General features: G+C 33.7%; 1 protein-coding gene across 1 annotated transcript in view; it reads right to left on the bottom strand.

The window, feature by feature from the left end:
• Positions 1 to 551: 551 nt before the first annotated feature.
• Positions 552 to 15,759, bottom strand: part of SGPP1 (sphingosine-1-phosphate phosphatase 1) — a 33,452-nt gene continuing 18,244 nt past the window's right edge. Inside the window, exons 2-3 of the mRNA XM_055304483.1 lie at positions 12,115 to 12,204; positions 552 to 2,992 (exon numbers count right to left, since the gene is read on the bottom strand). Of these exons, the coding sequence (XP_055160458.1) occupies positions 2,441 to 2,992; positions 12,115 to 12,204 (642 nt within the window). The 3' untranslated portion in view covers positions 552 to 2,440. The remainder of the gene's footprint in view (positions 2,993 to 12,114; positions 12,205 to 15,759) is intronic.

Below are 15,759 nucleotides of genomic sequence, written 5' to 3'. Positions count from 1 at the left end.
GCAAGAGGAGAGAGTGGGAGAGGGGCAGAATCTCAAGCAGACTCCTTGCTGAGCACAGAGCCCAACAATGGTACTCCATCTCACGACCCTGAGATCAAGACCTGAGCCACTGGGAAGCCTGGGTGGCTCGGTGGTTGAGCTTCTGCTTTCAGCTCAGCGCGTGATCCCAGTCTGGGGATCGAGTCCCGCATCGGGCTCCCTGCAAGGAGCCTGCTTCTCCCTCTGACTCTGCCTCTGTGTGTCTCATGAATTAGAAGACCTGAGCCGAAACCAAGAGTCAGATGCTTAAATGACTGAGAGACCGTGGCACTCCTACTGTTAAAGAAATATTATGAAACTTTTCTCTAAAAGTACATAATTGGAGCCCAAAGTCAGTTGGAACTCTAAAACAATTCTTTCGTGTCTTCTATACTGAAAACAGTACTCTGATTTTGAATAAAATGCTTCACAGGAAAAGCCTACTAGAATGAAAATCCTAGACATATTTTTATAAATCTCTATCAGATAATACAAAGGTTAAATGCATAGAAGGCAAACAAAACAAAACACCCTTCAATTCTGAATTTGGCTTTTATTTTAAAATACACCTAGCATGGAACTATTATAGGACAGAAAATAATAAACCACAAAGAAATGGAATATTTTCAAATACTTTTAAGTTAGATATAAAAATCAATAAGATAGCATAGACCCAGATTATGGGAAATAGTCCCTAAAATTCAATTCATTAGACACATTTTGAAAGAAAAGTTCTTTGCACATTTTCCAACGTACCGATATGTTCCTAAGTGCCTTGGTTTCCTACTAATAGGTAAAGGTCCCAAATTTAGTTGCTTTATTTAAAATTATCAGATTCAATGTTGGTAAAAATTACCATGTCCCTAAATTCTCAATCAGAATTATAAAAATATGAGCTCAAATAGTTATGCTGTCCAAAATAGAAACATCTTAAGTGATAATTCTGGATAATCAGACAGATATTGCACTAAAGTCAGTAATTCCATACCTGATGCTCATTTATATGGAAAGTTAATTCTCTTCTTTATGAAAAACTTACTACAAATAAACTTAATGTTAACCTAGCTACAATTACACTTCAAAATATAAAGGCACAGACAGAAGAATAAAGAATAGTTTAATACAATACCCAAATTTTCCACTGTGAAAATAATAAAAATCGAAAAATAATAGGATCTGAAATACTGATACTTTTAGATTTTATAATTTACCTTAAGTAGCTAATAAATGGGTATTAAAAGTTAACACTGCTAAATCCAATCCTTTCCAAATAATTTAGAAAAACGATTTGTTTACAAATGAAGCCTGTGCATTGTCCCATCTATAAATTTCAGTTACATTTCCATTCACTGGAAATATCTACCTGCAGTATAAACAATCAAGACAATGTACAAAAAATATATCTTGTTCCTATAAGTTACAATGCACAGAAAAATACCTACAAAAATGGAAATATTTATCCATTCAGTTTCCCAATAAATCAGAAAGTTTAGCCCATTCCACATTTCTTTCCAAATAAAGGCTAAAGAATTACGAGTGGGTTACTTCTAGCCCTGTTAATTTGACATGTATTTTTAAAATATTTGCCTGATTATATGTAACTTAAGATAAAGTTTAGCATCTTATTTTTATATCACAGTATACATGGCATTTCTTAATCCAGCAACAGAAAGGCACAATTAGCAAGCAATAAAATTCAGTACCTGAATTATTAAACTGATGTCCAGAACAACTGCAAATAAAGTACATTCAACACAGTGTACAGAACTTAAAAAAAAAAAAAAGAATAAAAAAAACGAATTTTTCTGAAAATTTGGTCCATTAAAAATGCCTCCCATGTTCAATATCATGGGTAACATGAAAGATGACGGCAGTGTAAAAAGAGGCAGTAAATCATTATGTGGTGGCATATGAATTCTGGCCTAGTAATTATGCAATTAGGAAATGGCTCCCATAGTAAATAAATGTTAAATATATCTGTTAACAACGTGCCAGTATTAAGTCCAGATATACAGGCACATTGTTTGCATATTATTATTGATTTTATAATTCAGCCCCACAGTTTAAAATAACTTAGGTATATTATTTCACATATAACATATATTAGATACATATTTGCCCATTATGTATCTTAATATATATTATATATAACTCCAATTCATAACAGCATAAAACTCTCCAAACATTACATGAACATTCAAAATGGATACTTATCATTTTCTCCCTGTTTAAAATAGCTCAGGTCACCTAAAACAATATCTGGATGTGCAATGACAAAATGCACCGATTCTTATGAATTTACTTAAATAATTATTTAAGTTAAATTCCTGCAAAAGCCTAACTCTGATTTGGCTTTTAACTAGAATATATTTTTAGATATCAGTAACTGATACCCTCCTTTCTTATAAACACTATTTCTCCATCAAGAGATACCAATGAAGAAAAATATGTAAGGAACAAAAAATGTGATAGAGAAACCAACCATTCCATAGGTAATATACCGATAAGGAAGTTCAACTTCCATGTGTTGTCTTGCTTTTCGAACATCATCACATGGTATATTGAAGATTTTACAGGCTAAAGGAATGGTGATCTTTTTCATTATATCTCTGACTATTAGTACAAATACCATCCCGATTAGGATCCTCAATATGGCTTTTCCACACAGAGTCATAGTAATGGGGGGCCTAGCTAACGGTAGAATATCCAGAGAAGGATCTAATATTAAACCCATGTTATAGGTAACATGAGATCCACATGCAATTCCAGCACCACTTCCTAGAATCTCAGCTGTGTCTCCTCGGGATGTACTCCAGGTGTCAAGAGTGAAAGAAAAGATTCCCAAGGCTAAGTGAAGCCCGATGATGATTAATGGAGCATATTTGTGAGTTTGGTTGAAGTTGTCAATCAGGTCCACAAATGGATAGAAGATAATTAAGATTAAAATGGTATATAGGAATCCAGCAATAATATCCTGGGAAAAGAGAAGAGTAGAGTTGTTTAGTATAATACTACTTTTGACATTTAAAAATGTATATTTCACATTTTAAATATTAATAAATATAAAATTTTAATGTCACATTTCTTTTTTTTATGTCACATTTTCAAAGTAAAGCTTACTAACTAAACATATGATCAGTAATAAAACCTTTAGTTATAATAAAGATTTGACAATAATAAAAGTATTTTTTCATAATTCTCCCTTTTTATAAATTGCATTCTATACTACACAAAGATTTATATTTAAGCCCCCAACAATAAACTATGCCTAAATTTTGTAGTTTTTATTTCTGGGAAAAAACACTATACAGCTGACCCTTAATATGAGGATTAGGGGAGCCGACCCCCACACACTGTGAAAATTGATATATAACTTTGACTCCCTCAAAACTTAACTGACAGCGTACTGTTGACCCAAAGCCTTACTGATAACTAAACAACTAACACATATTTTTTAAGGTTGTATGTATTATATACTGTATTCTTACAATAAAGCTAGAGAAAAGAAAATGTTAAAATCATGAGACAATACATTCATAGTCCTATAAAAAATTCTGCACATAGGTAGACCTGTAATATTCAAACCCATGTTGTTAAAGGGTCAATAACAGCTTAATGTTTTTCTGTCTTAAAATTTTTATTATGCAATAATTGGTACACATAAAAAAATAGGCAGAGTGTATATGAAGTTATTAAAAAATTAGTATCTAGGAAATCACTGCCCCCAACAAGATCGTAATATTATATTGAATCTTTACAGAAGTTAACATTAAATCTTCAAGATTCATTCATTATATGTAGTTGTAGGTCATTCACTTCCACAACTGTGTAACACTTTGTTGTGTGATTATAGTTTATTTATCCGTTTTCCCACTGATGGTTACTTAACTTTTTTTTAAAGTTTTGGATTAGTTTATTGGTTATGGTTGAGCTTGAGTGCTTTCTCAATTGGTATCTATTCTTAAGCCAACCAGGAATATTAGAAACAGTGCTACTATGTTCTTTGTTTCTGTATTGCCTGGTATGGGTCTGCAAGCCTTTCCTAGGAACAGAATGGCAGAATCATAGGATATGTGCATGTTCTATTTTATAAGACAATAAAAAAAATTTCCAAAATGTTCACAAAAATTTACATCTCCTCAACTGTTGGCATTTCTTGATGTTTAACTTGGATTTTCCTGATTAGTAAGTATCTTTTCATAAATTTATGGGTTATTCCTTGTGTAATGTATATTTGTGTCTTTTTGCAACTGTTCTTTTTTTTTTTTTTTTTTTTTTATGATAGTCACAGAGAGAGAGAGGCAGAGACACAGGCAGAGGGAGAAGCAGGCTCCATGCACCGGGAGCCCGATGTGGGATTCAATCCCGGGTCTCCAGGATCGCGCCCTGGGCCAAAGGCAGGCGCCAAACCGCTGCGCCACCCAGGGATCCCTGCAACTGTTCTTTTAGATTTTTTTTTCTTGCTGACTTACATGATTTTTTTCATATGATCTTTGTATAAATCCTTTTTCAACAAAATCTTTTATCAATAATATGTTCTGTAAACATCTTTTTTGGATTTTATGGCCTGCCTTTTCATTTTCTTTAGAGTCTTTTGATGAACGAAAGTTCTAAATTTTAATGTAATCACATTTATTTTTTACTGCTTAAAAAAGCCTTCCCTCCACAAGATATGTTCTGAAATTTTTAAGTGTGCCTTTTACACTTAAGACTTCAGTATACGCCCAAATTCTTGGTATTGTCCTCACTTTTTATTGAACTGCTGCAGAGTTTTTTATTGAACTGCTCCACCTTATTGTGGATCAGCAAAGTCAACAGTACAATGCATTGTTCTAAACAATATAAAACTCTAAATAAGAATACTATGAAATATAAAAATAGCTAAAGATATAGACAATTGCTAAAGAGAGAAAGAACTGAATGTGCAGCTAAAACTTTTAAGGAAATTATCTTCTTTAACCACTCCCTTCCTAGGAAGCTTGGCACATTGTAGACACTCAAATATATATTGGATGAATGAATAAATGAATTCTTTATAGGAATTTATCTATTCTAACAAAATATACTAAATTACTTGGAAGTGAGTATCTTTACTCTGTTATTCAACAATTACAACAATTACAATCATTAGAAAAGCATTTTAAAAATTTATTTCTTTTTTTTTTTTATTTTTTTTTAATTTATGATAGTCACACACACAGAGAGAGAGAGATAGGCGGAGACATAGGCAGAGGGAGAAGCAGGCTCCATGCACCGGGAGCCCGACGTGGGATTTGATCCCGGGTCTCCAGGATCGCGCCCTGGGCCAAAGGCAGGCACCAAACCGCTGTTCCACCCAGGGATCCCTAAAAATTTATTTCTATATAGAACAATTTTTATGGATATTTTCTGATTCTAAAATATGAAATGAGATTATTTAAAAGTAATTATACTCTTTTTATATAAATGCTGTGATAGTAAGTCAAAGAAAGATATAATCACTTAGCAAAAACTAAAGAACTAAGGCAAAAATTTCACTTGTGTATTCAAACTCCTTAGAAGGACGTTTCACATCTGGCTTCTGCCTATCATAATGCTTCAATGACAGAGGCACCTGGCTGGCTTAGTCCATAGAGCATGTGACTGTTGATCTCAGGGTTCTGAGCTCAAGCCCCACATTGGGTGTAGAGATTACTTTAAAAACAAAATAGTAACAACCTTCAAAAATAATGCTTCAGGGGATCCCTGGGTGGCGCAGCGGTTTGGCGCCTGCCTTTGGCCCAGGGCGCGATCCTGGAGACCCGGGATCGAATCCCATATCGGGCTCCCGGTGCATGGAGCCTGCTTCTCCCTTTGCCTATGTCTCTGCCTCTCTCTCTCTCTCTCTCTCTCTCTCTCTCTCTCTCTCTCTATCATAAATAAATAAAAAAAAATAAAATAAAAAAGTAAAATTAAAAAAAAAATAATGCTTCAATGCCAAATCCCATAATGAATTTAGAGACTTTATTTTCTCTCATCTTCGGATTACCGTTCCTTCCAATATTTTAGACAAACTATTATATATCCTTTGAGATTCTGCTCAGGTACCTATCACCTCCATAAACTTTCTCTTCCTACCCCATAATAAGGAATTTTCCTCCTCTTTACCTCCATAGCATCTTCTACAAACCTGTTAGAATAGTTACCACATGGCTTTCCTTTCTATTTCTACCAGAAAACCAAAGGTTCACAATCCCTGTGCCCTTTAAAAAAAATCACTCAGGAACTTTACAAATATTGATGCCTGGGTCAATCCTCAGAGATTCTGACTGAATTGAAGTGGGAGTAGGCCATCAATTTTTTTTTCTTAAAAAAAGCTCCCCAGTGATTCCATTTTGCAGCCCCAATTGAGAATCACAGCATTACATATTTATATTACATATTACATATGTAGACAGTAATTTCTCAAAGGCAAAGACTACCTTATTTATACATATATGCCAATGGCTGGCACACAGTAAGGAGGCAATAAATATTTGTTAAACTAAGAATAATTCTTTGGACTTATCATATAATCTTGCTTGATAATAACTCTGTAAGAAAAATAGAGGAAACAATTTTTCAACTTGGGCTAAAGACATTTTCAGAGAATAATATTTTCTGTACTGAAAACACTGCTGTAATACTTTACTATTTTATGTAACTGCATTTAGGCTTACAAATACAATCTCATTTTGCTCTTTTGTCCCCAGAATAAATATTAAAAGTGTCTTTTCTCCCTTTTCAAGGAGTGTCCAAAATTTTTTTTTGGAGTGTCCAAATTTGATTAAAATATTTATGGTTACCTTAATTAGCCACTTTTTAAATAAAGAAAATGAGACTACTGTCATACAGCTAGGTATTTAATCTTATGGATTGAAAGTGCTCAATACATTTGTTGAAAAAAATGATTCTCAGCATTGGAGTGAAAAACTAAATTTTCAACATTTTTTTTGAACATGAGGTCTGTGAAAATTCACTGATACATACTAAAAGTTACCCAAGAATTCTTATTAACTAAATTTTACTGCAGTTACTCAAAGATTCCAAAAGTGACCCAAAATCTGACCATACTTTTGGACATGGAGCTCTCAAATTATGTGACTATCAAACCTCTATTCTTTGTATTTCATATCACTAATTGCCATTTAATTAACTTTTATGAGATTATGTTCCTTTGGTTGCTATCTTACCCTTTCTTCCCTACCTTGTAATTAAAGGCATGAGTCTTGCAAAATAATTATAAGATTATGGCTACCAGGATAGAAGCTGTTGCTTTATTTTTTATTAAATTTCATGACTGATTCAAAAATTTCAGAATATGCTAATGTGGAAGTGTTCTGAGTCTTGTAATTCTTACATAGAATGTGTACCAAGTCAGAAGTTTTAAATAAAAAGAAGTTTTAAATAAATGACAGTTAATGAGTTTTTTACATAAAACTATATATAATAACATTTACTGTTAGATTAAATGAAAGGAAGGCTTGCTAGCTCCAAAGTTAGCTATCTTTTTTTAAAAATTACAGTTCTTTCATACTATGGATATAAGTACATGTTCATTCCTATACATTCTTTTTTTTAAGATTTTATTTATTTATTCATGAGAGATACACAGAGAAAGGCAGAGACCCAGGCAGAGGGAGAAGCAGGCTCCACGCAGGGAGCCCAATGTGGGACTCAATCCTGGGTCTCCAGGATCAGGCCCTGGGCTGAATGTGGTGCTAAACCACTGAGCCACCTGGGCTGCCCTCCTATAAAAGTTTTATAGTACCTTAAAAAAATGATAGAGACTAATCAATTAAATGACTTTTAAAGATTTTTTTCTTTACATTTGATCACGTTTTAAAATATAGTTACTTTTAAAGTTTTATTTATTCATTTAAGTAATCCCTATACCCAATGCGGGGTTCAAACTCACAACCTCAAGATCAAGAATCACAAGCTCACTCCTCTGACTGAGCTGGCCCAGTTGCCCCTACATTTGATCACTTTAAGAATTCTTTAAAATAACTCATAATTTATAAAAGCCAAAAAAAAAATAAAATAAAATAACTCATAAAAATTATAATTCTACAAATCTATTTCAGTACGACACAAAACATCCAGTATTTGTTGTCCTCTTTCTTTTCTTTTTTTTTTTTTTAGAGTTCCAGGAATATCAAACTATACAAATCTGGGGTACCTGGCTGGCTTAGCGGTTGAGCATCTGCCTTTGACTCAGGTCGTGATCCTAGGGTCCTAGGGTTGAGTCCCGCATCAGGCTCCCTGCAGGGAGCCTGCTTCTCCCTCTGCCTGTGTCTCTGCCTCTCTCTCAGTGTCTCTCATGAATAAGTAAATAAAATCTTAAAAAAAAAAAGACTATACAAATCTACCTCCTTTTCAGATTGAGTTATTATTTATGATATTACCCTGAGTAGTGAAGGGTAAACTGAATTTCCATGCAACAGAAGCAGGTGCATGGGTGGTTAGTGGTAGAATTATCCATGCAACAGAACCAGAGGAAGGAACAACTGAATTCAGGACATAAACATGATGGCTATCATTGTGGTATCAAATAATTTTAGATACCAGTTAGCTATAGATAACTTATATGCCCTCAAATTAATAGATAATTACATATTAGAATATTCAGGCTTATCAAATTTATGGTAGAAATATCAAATACCATAAACTCAATAAAGTTTATTACATACTAAATCTAAAGTTTTATCCTCTTCATTTCTTCTGATCAGGAAACAGACCTAGAGAGGCCAGTGATTTGCTAAGATTAGAATTCAGGGCTCCTGTCATATCCTAGTGAGTTGTTGAGGTTTTTTTCAATTATAACATATTTTAGGTGTCCTTCTAATTTCAGTATGTCAGTGATGCCAACAGTTCCAAACAACAAAATGTTTTGTTAGAATGCATTTTATTTGATTATTAAGGCACTATTAAAGATAGACTTTGAAATGTTTATCTTTAATTAAAATTCAAATTTAAAATGTGATCATTAAAAAAAAAACTAGAAAATACAGATAAACAATAACAAATACTTATTACCCAGGAACAGTCACTCTTAAGACTCTGAATGTTGACTGTTCCAGACCTTTCTTTATAAAATGTTTTTGGGTTTTTGAGGGGTTTTTGGTTGGTTGTTTGGATTTCTATTTCTTGTTATAAAAATGGGTTTGACTAGTACATACTGCTTTATAATCTCATTAATATCTTTCTAAAAAGACTTTCCACATATAGACATATAAGTTTTCAGTACAATTTTGGGTAAATGGATTTATAGCCTATTCATGTTACTAATGCAGAAGCAAAATAGTAGTTTGACAAGTTCCCAGTCTAGTAACTTAAAAATGGCCTGCATTTTTATTAATTTAAATTTTGAGAGCGAGGTTTTATAATAAAGGAAAAGATATAGTAACTCCTCTATACTTTTCCTGGAATTAAGAAAATCCATTTAGGAAAGTAGGTAGATATTGGAAATAAACTAAGCTGTTGCTTTTTGTGTTGTAACAATAACAACAAAGCTTAGGGCAAATAATGAAGTGTTCATTTTAAATTATTTAGAACACATTATCACAGAACTCTTCTTATGTTAATGAAGACACATCCGCTTAGATACTATGGTATCTAAGCACCTATTAACAACTTGTAGGGCACCAGCTGCCTATAGTTCCATACTCTTTCACAATAAATAGTAAAGATACAAATTATGAATAAGAATATAGTTCAAAATGCAGGTAATAGGAAAGCCTGGGTGGCTCAGCAGTTGAGGATCTGACTTCGGCTTTGGGCATGATCCCAGATCTGAGGATAGAGGATCAAGTCCTGTATCCAGCTACCTGTATAGAGTCTGCTTCTCCTTCTGCCTATGTCTCTGATTCTCTCTCTGTGTCTCTCATGAATAAATAAATAAAATCTTTAAAAAAATGCAGGTAATTACTGAAACATTACAATATAGGAAAAAAATTTTGGGAATACATTAGATCCATAATGTAAACAAGGGGGGATTCATTATAGTTATAATTTCATAGATCAACTATCACATAATAAGAAGCAATGTATTATTGATTAGGAAAAACTGTGGTCATAATACAGGATCATAATTTACATGTTTACAAGTTACCCATGATTTTACTTTTAAAAGGAAAACGGAAAAATAAAAGGAAAACAGAAATTTGTAATACACATAATAAAATTCAGTAGCTGGTTTGAATAAAACTGATGTAACATTCAATGGGACAAGAAGGTTTTTGAATAAAGGACTAGAGTTATCAGATGCATGATTTGAAAAATAATACATCAATATTGTTTTTATGTCAGCTGATTCAAAAATAGACATCTAGTATGACCTGAACTAAACTCAGCTTGAATATTTGATCAATCCACTAAACATCAGTTTTTTTAAAGAACATATCTTTTAGATTATATATTCAACATAATCAGATTCTTATTATACTTTTTATTATGATAATGAACCGAGGGGTAATATTATATAATATCTTTCACTTCAAGAAATATCAGGGATCCATTTTTTGTCACTCAAAGATGCATAATCATTTGGTAGTTTTTTAGGAGTAATATTACTAACTTTTGGGACTGGAAGGGAATAACTAACAAGACACAGAAATGGATAACATTTTCTCTTGACAAATATTAGATCTGACCTAAAAAATATGATACACGGTCTCATTATAAAATTAGTAGAGATAAGTTAGAATTATGTGTAAATTCACAATTAGCATTAATGCAAATAGTTATAAAAAGTTGAATGCAAATAATTTGCTTATTAAAATAAATAGTATTTGCAATTTCTGGAAATTTACTAGTGAAGGGGCAGCTACTGGAAGTAAGCAATCTAAGTAAGAAATAGAAACCCAGTCTTTCTACAGCTATGAAACAAGCTAAGTAGATATTTTTATGAGTAGAAAATTCTAAAAGGACAAGAATAATTTGTAACCAGTTGTAAATTTTTTTATTCTATGAGTTAGCTCATACTTTTTTTTTTCTGATCTTTTATCTACAAAATACATAATATGTTCAAAGAGTGTACAAAGATACACCATACTAGATGCAAGGGATAGAGAGAAAACATAGCTGCTTTTCTTATGTTGCTTATTATCTAGTAGGAGTGACAGATTAAAAAAAAAACAACAATTGCAGTTTAGCATAAGTGCTGTGCCAGAATTATGCTCAAGATGCTCTGGGAGAAAGGTCACCGCATCAGTTTACAGAAAGGAAAGATGGGGAATGTTACAAGGCTTTTAGGAGTTGAGAACATTTTTGTGAGTCTTGAGGAATGGATAAGATAGTTAGCTAGACAAAGAAAGGGAAAAGGGTATTCAAGCAGAAGTTTCGGCATTCCTTAAAGGTATGGAGATAAGAAACACCATTTGAGGAAACCTAGGTCATTCAATATGACATCAGACTGGTGTTTTGGAAGTAAACTACAAAAGGAGACTAAACACTGTATGGAGTGATGTCAGACTGGAAGTAGGGCCACTAATGAAGCTGTTACAGTAATCTGGGGAAGAGATAATGCATGCTAGAATTAAAGGAGTATCATTGGGAAGAGGAGGAAAGGAAGGGAGCAGGTGTGGCTAAAGAGTTACAGGCTCCCTTGCTGCTGCTTTTTAAACTGAATAGCATTCTCAAAATAACTGTTGTAAGCCCTAAAATACTGGTAGGAAAATGAAGAAAACTAGAGCTTAATATGTAAATATAAGTGGTTTAAGTTCATGTAGTTTCTAGTCACTGGGTAGTCTTTAATCAGGAGAGCTCTCCTTGATTTCTGTATTCACATTGTTGGTTTTCACTCAGTGGGAGAAGCAGCAGAGAAGAAAATGAGAAGGAAAATCAAACAGACTGGAAAGAAGAAAATGAGAAGGAAAATCAAACAGACTGGAAGGAGGGAGAAACCCCTTATCTTGAGCATAATATTTGGTTATATGTGATTGCTGTAAACTGTTTCAATAAAATACATAATTACTAAGTTAAATGCTCACAAAACTCATGTTAACATACTTTTTTTGTAAAACAAAGATTTATAATAATATTTTTTCAGGCTTCCCATTAAAAAAAAAGGCACTATGAACACAATGTTTTCCTTACCAGAATGGAGTGCATTCCCATGTAAATTCTACTTAGGCAAACTAGAGAACACCAGCAGGGAATAAGAATCAGTCCATATATAAGAGGATACTAAAGGGGAAAAAAAAGTAAAATTAGTTAAATAAATTAGGTTAAATATAAACAAGGAAATAAAAAAAAATTACTATACCACAAAACTCCACAAAAACAAGAACTGTATTTTTACTCCTCATTGTATTCCTAGCACCTAACCCTGAGCATGACACATAGCAGACAATGAAGAAATACTTTTGCAGGGGTGCCTGGGTGGCTCAGTCAGTTAAGCATCCAACTCTTGATTTCAGCTTAGGTCATGATCTCAGGGTCGTGAGATGGAGTACTGCTTAAGATTCTCTCTCTCCTTCTACCCCTTCCCCCCAGCTTGTGCTTGCTTGCATGTGCGTACTCACTCTCTCTCAAAAAAAAAAAAAAAAACACGTATTTTTTATATGCTTGAGTAAATGAATGAAATCTGGTATTTCTATAATCCTCATTGTGAGAACTGGCTCATTTTCATTTCTTTAGTAAAGACTTAATCACCATCATGCTGTAGGAGAAAAGCAGGTAGAGACATATTTTTTCATGTAGCTCCAAAATGAAATACCTCTGGAATAGTGCTGAATCTGATCCATGTAAGTGTCCTAGCTTCCCGGGGAGGAAGACTGAGCACCATCTCCCTCTTAGTTCTATCAATGACTGGTATTTGTAGTTTCTGTTGGTACTTCCCCATCTTGTATTCAACACCTTGTAATTAATTGGTTTTCCACTTCTGCCCCTCCACTAAAATTTCAACCTTTTTGAGAAAAACTGTGTGTGTGTGGGTGTGGGGGGAATATTGGGATCAGAAAGTCATAAAAATGGAAAAACAAAACATAAAATGTAGACAACTCCTGGTATCAAGACTTACTTGAGTCTCCTTTTTTAGTGGGAAAGAGGCATGGTGGCAAGTTTGTAAAGGAAGAAAGAGAGGGACACACTTGAGGCAGTTTATGCCCTTAAGCTTCAAATGTCTCCATGAAATTGAAGCCAAGGTGGTTCAATTCAATAAGAAATCAATTTGGTTCAGTAAGTGGGGTTGAAAAAAAGGGAGTTAGTAAGGTTGTAAGAAAAGTGGCAAAGATTTAGTACATAGTTATTTTGATTTGACTTCTCTACTGTATTTGACATGGCCATGACTTTCCTGAAAGTCTAAATACCACTTGATTTCTATAATAGCACATTCTGTTTCCTCTTTCACCATCTATTTTTGTCTGTTTTCCACATAAGAGCATATCTTCCTTTTCTTGTTTCTTAAACATTGGCATAAATAAATAAGGATTCTGCCCTTAGTAGTTATTGGTAGTCTCAGCTTTTCTTATTTTTTAACTACTATTTCGCATGCTGAAGACCTATCCACTTCTTTGCATTAAGAACCACAGCCAATGCCTTCACCTGCACCTGCTACTGCACATATCTTCACTTGCACATATCTCTCTATGGAGTTAATTAAACCCTCTGTTCTTCAAACCAGTGTCATCATCCTACTACCCAATCTTGTTCCTCCTCTCATATTCCCTATTTCATTTGGAACCTCATAATCCACATAATAGCCTAAATAAGAAATATGAATTATCCTTGATTCCTTCCTTATCCCTCATGTTCAACCAATAATCACATCTTGCTGTTTTCACCTAAGTATTTCTGTCATCTCTTTTCCATTCCCCTTAAGCCATCCTTATTCAGATCCTCATAGTTTCTTTCCTAGGCTCTATTTCTTTCTCTAGCCATTCTTCAACATGCATAAGGAAGTTGGTTAATGGCACAGACATTTAACTATATAATGTGGTAAGTGCTATGATAGTATACTAAAAATTCTGAGGAATTCTAAGGGAGGGGCACTTAATTTAAAGATGTTAACAAAGTCACCCAGATTATGTAAGATCCAAGTTGTCCTGAGACATGAGTAGGATCTAATATTTAGAAAAAAGGACTACAGAGCAAAAAATAATAAAAGGCATATAAGCAGCAGGAACATGAACAAAGGCTTGTGGGCAAGTAATTGTAAGCCGTATGGTTTTCTAGAAGAATAAGCTTATGCTCTAGCTGGGGAAAGGCACTAAATAGTGAACATAAAATATGCAAATTATATATTTAAATATATGTGAATTATATAAGATGTGTTATGTACTATGTGTTCAAGGTGTGTTAAATACTGTGGAGAAATAAAAGAACAGTTGTTGAAACAGTAATGTTCATCAAATATTCCTTCTGCTCCTCTACATTTTCAGGTTCCCTTGCAGTTAGATTGGGACCATGTAACCAGTTTAGCCAATGAGTTGGGAAAAAGTGACTTATGCCACTTTCAGTCATTCTATGATCTTTCTCTTCCTGATAGATGCAACCCTGGAAGCCACATGCTGAGATGTATCACAAAATAGGCAAACTTCAACCAGCCTGGGTCCCTGAAGTCTGGATGGTTTCACTGGTCATTTTACCAAACATTTTTAAAAGATTTAATATCAACCTTTCTCAAGCTCTTACAAAAAAACCCCAGAAGTGGGGGGAACAGTTCCTGACTCATTCTGTGAAGCCATTATTACCCTGATATCAAAACCAGACAAAGACATCATAAGAAAACTACAGACCAATATCCCTTGTAAATACAGGTACAGAAATAAAATATTAGCAAACCAAATCTAAGAGCTCATTAAAACTATTATACACCATGATGTATGGTGTGGGATTCATCCCAGAAAAGAGTGGTTCAACAAAGAGAAATCAATGTAATACATCAAAAATTGGGACACCTGGGTGGCTCAGCAGTTGCATCTGCCTTTGGCTCAGGGCGTGATCCCAGAGTTCCAGGATTGAGTCCCACATCAAGCTTCCTTCATGGAACCTGCTTCTCCCTCTGCAGCCTGCCCCCCCCCCCCCGCCCCGTGTGTCTCTCATGAATAATAAAATCTTTAAAAAAAAAAAAAGAAAAAATCAGCATGATCATCAAATAATAAAAACACTCAAAAAAACTAGGAAAGAAAGGAATTTCTTTAACATGTTAAAGGGCACTTATGAACTACTTACAGATAACAAATTTAATGGTGACAGACTGTAAGGTTTCTCTCCAAGATGAGAAACAATACAAGGTATCTACCTCTCACTGCTGCTATTTAAGACTGTATTTAAAGTTCTAGCTAGAACAGATAGGCGAGAAAAAGAAAAGACATCTAAATTTGAAAAGACAAAGGAAAACTATCTCTACTCACAGATAACATGATTGAAAGAATGCCCCCCAAAGAATCCACAAAAAACTACCAGAGTTAGTAAATGAATTCAGCAAAGTTGCATGGTATAAGATTAACACACACAAATCAGTTATGTTTCTGTATACCAGCATTGAACAATCTGAAAAGGAAATTAAGAAAATACTTAGAAATAAATTTAAGTAAATAAAAGACTGGTACACTGAAGGCTACAAAATATTAATGGAAAAAGTTACAGACTCATCTTTGACAGAAGGTATATTTATGCATTAGGATAAAATAAATCTTATGTATTCTCTATCTATATGTACATATATTACATGTATATACATATATTAAAAATAATAGTATTTAATTATTGTCTCCTCAAGAATGTAAATTCCATGGG

Source organism: Nyctereutes procyonoides, unplaced genomic scaffold, assembly GCF_905146905.1.
Source record: "Nyctereutes procyonoides isolate TBG_1078 unplaced genomic scaffold, NYPRO_anot_genome, whole genome shotgun sequence".
In the NCBI taxonomy this organism is placed as follows: Eukaryota; Metazoa; Chordata; class Mammalia; order Carnivora; family Canidae; genus Nyctereutes; species Nyctereutes procyonoides.
Note: the sequence above shows the minus strand (reverse complement) of the source record. Positions and strands in the feature narration are given on the sequence as shown.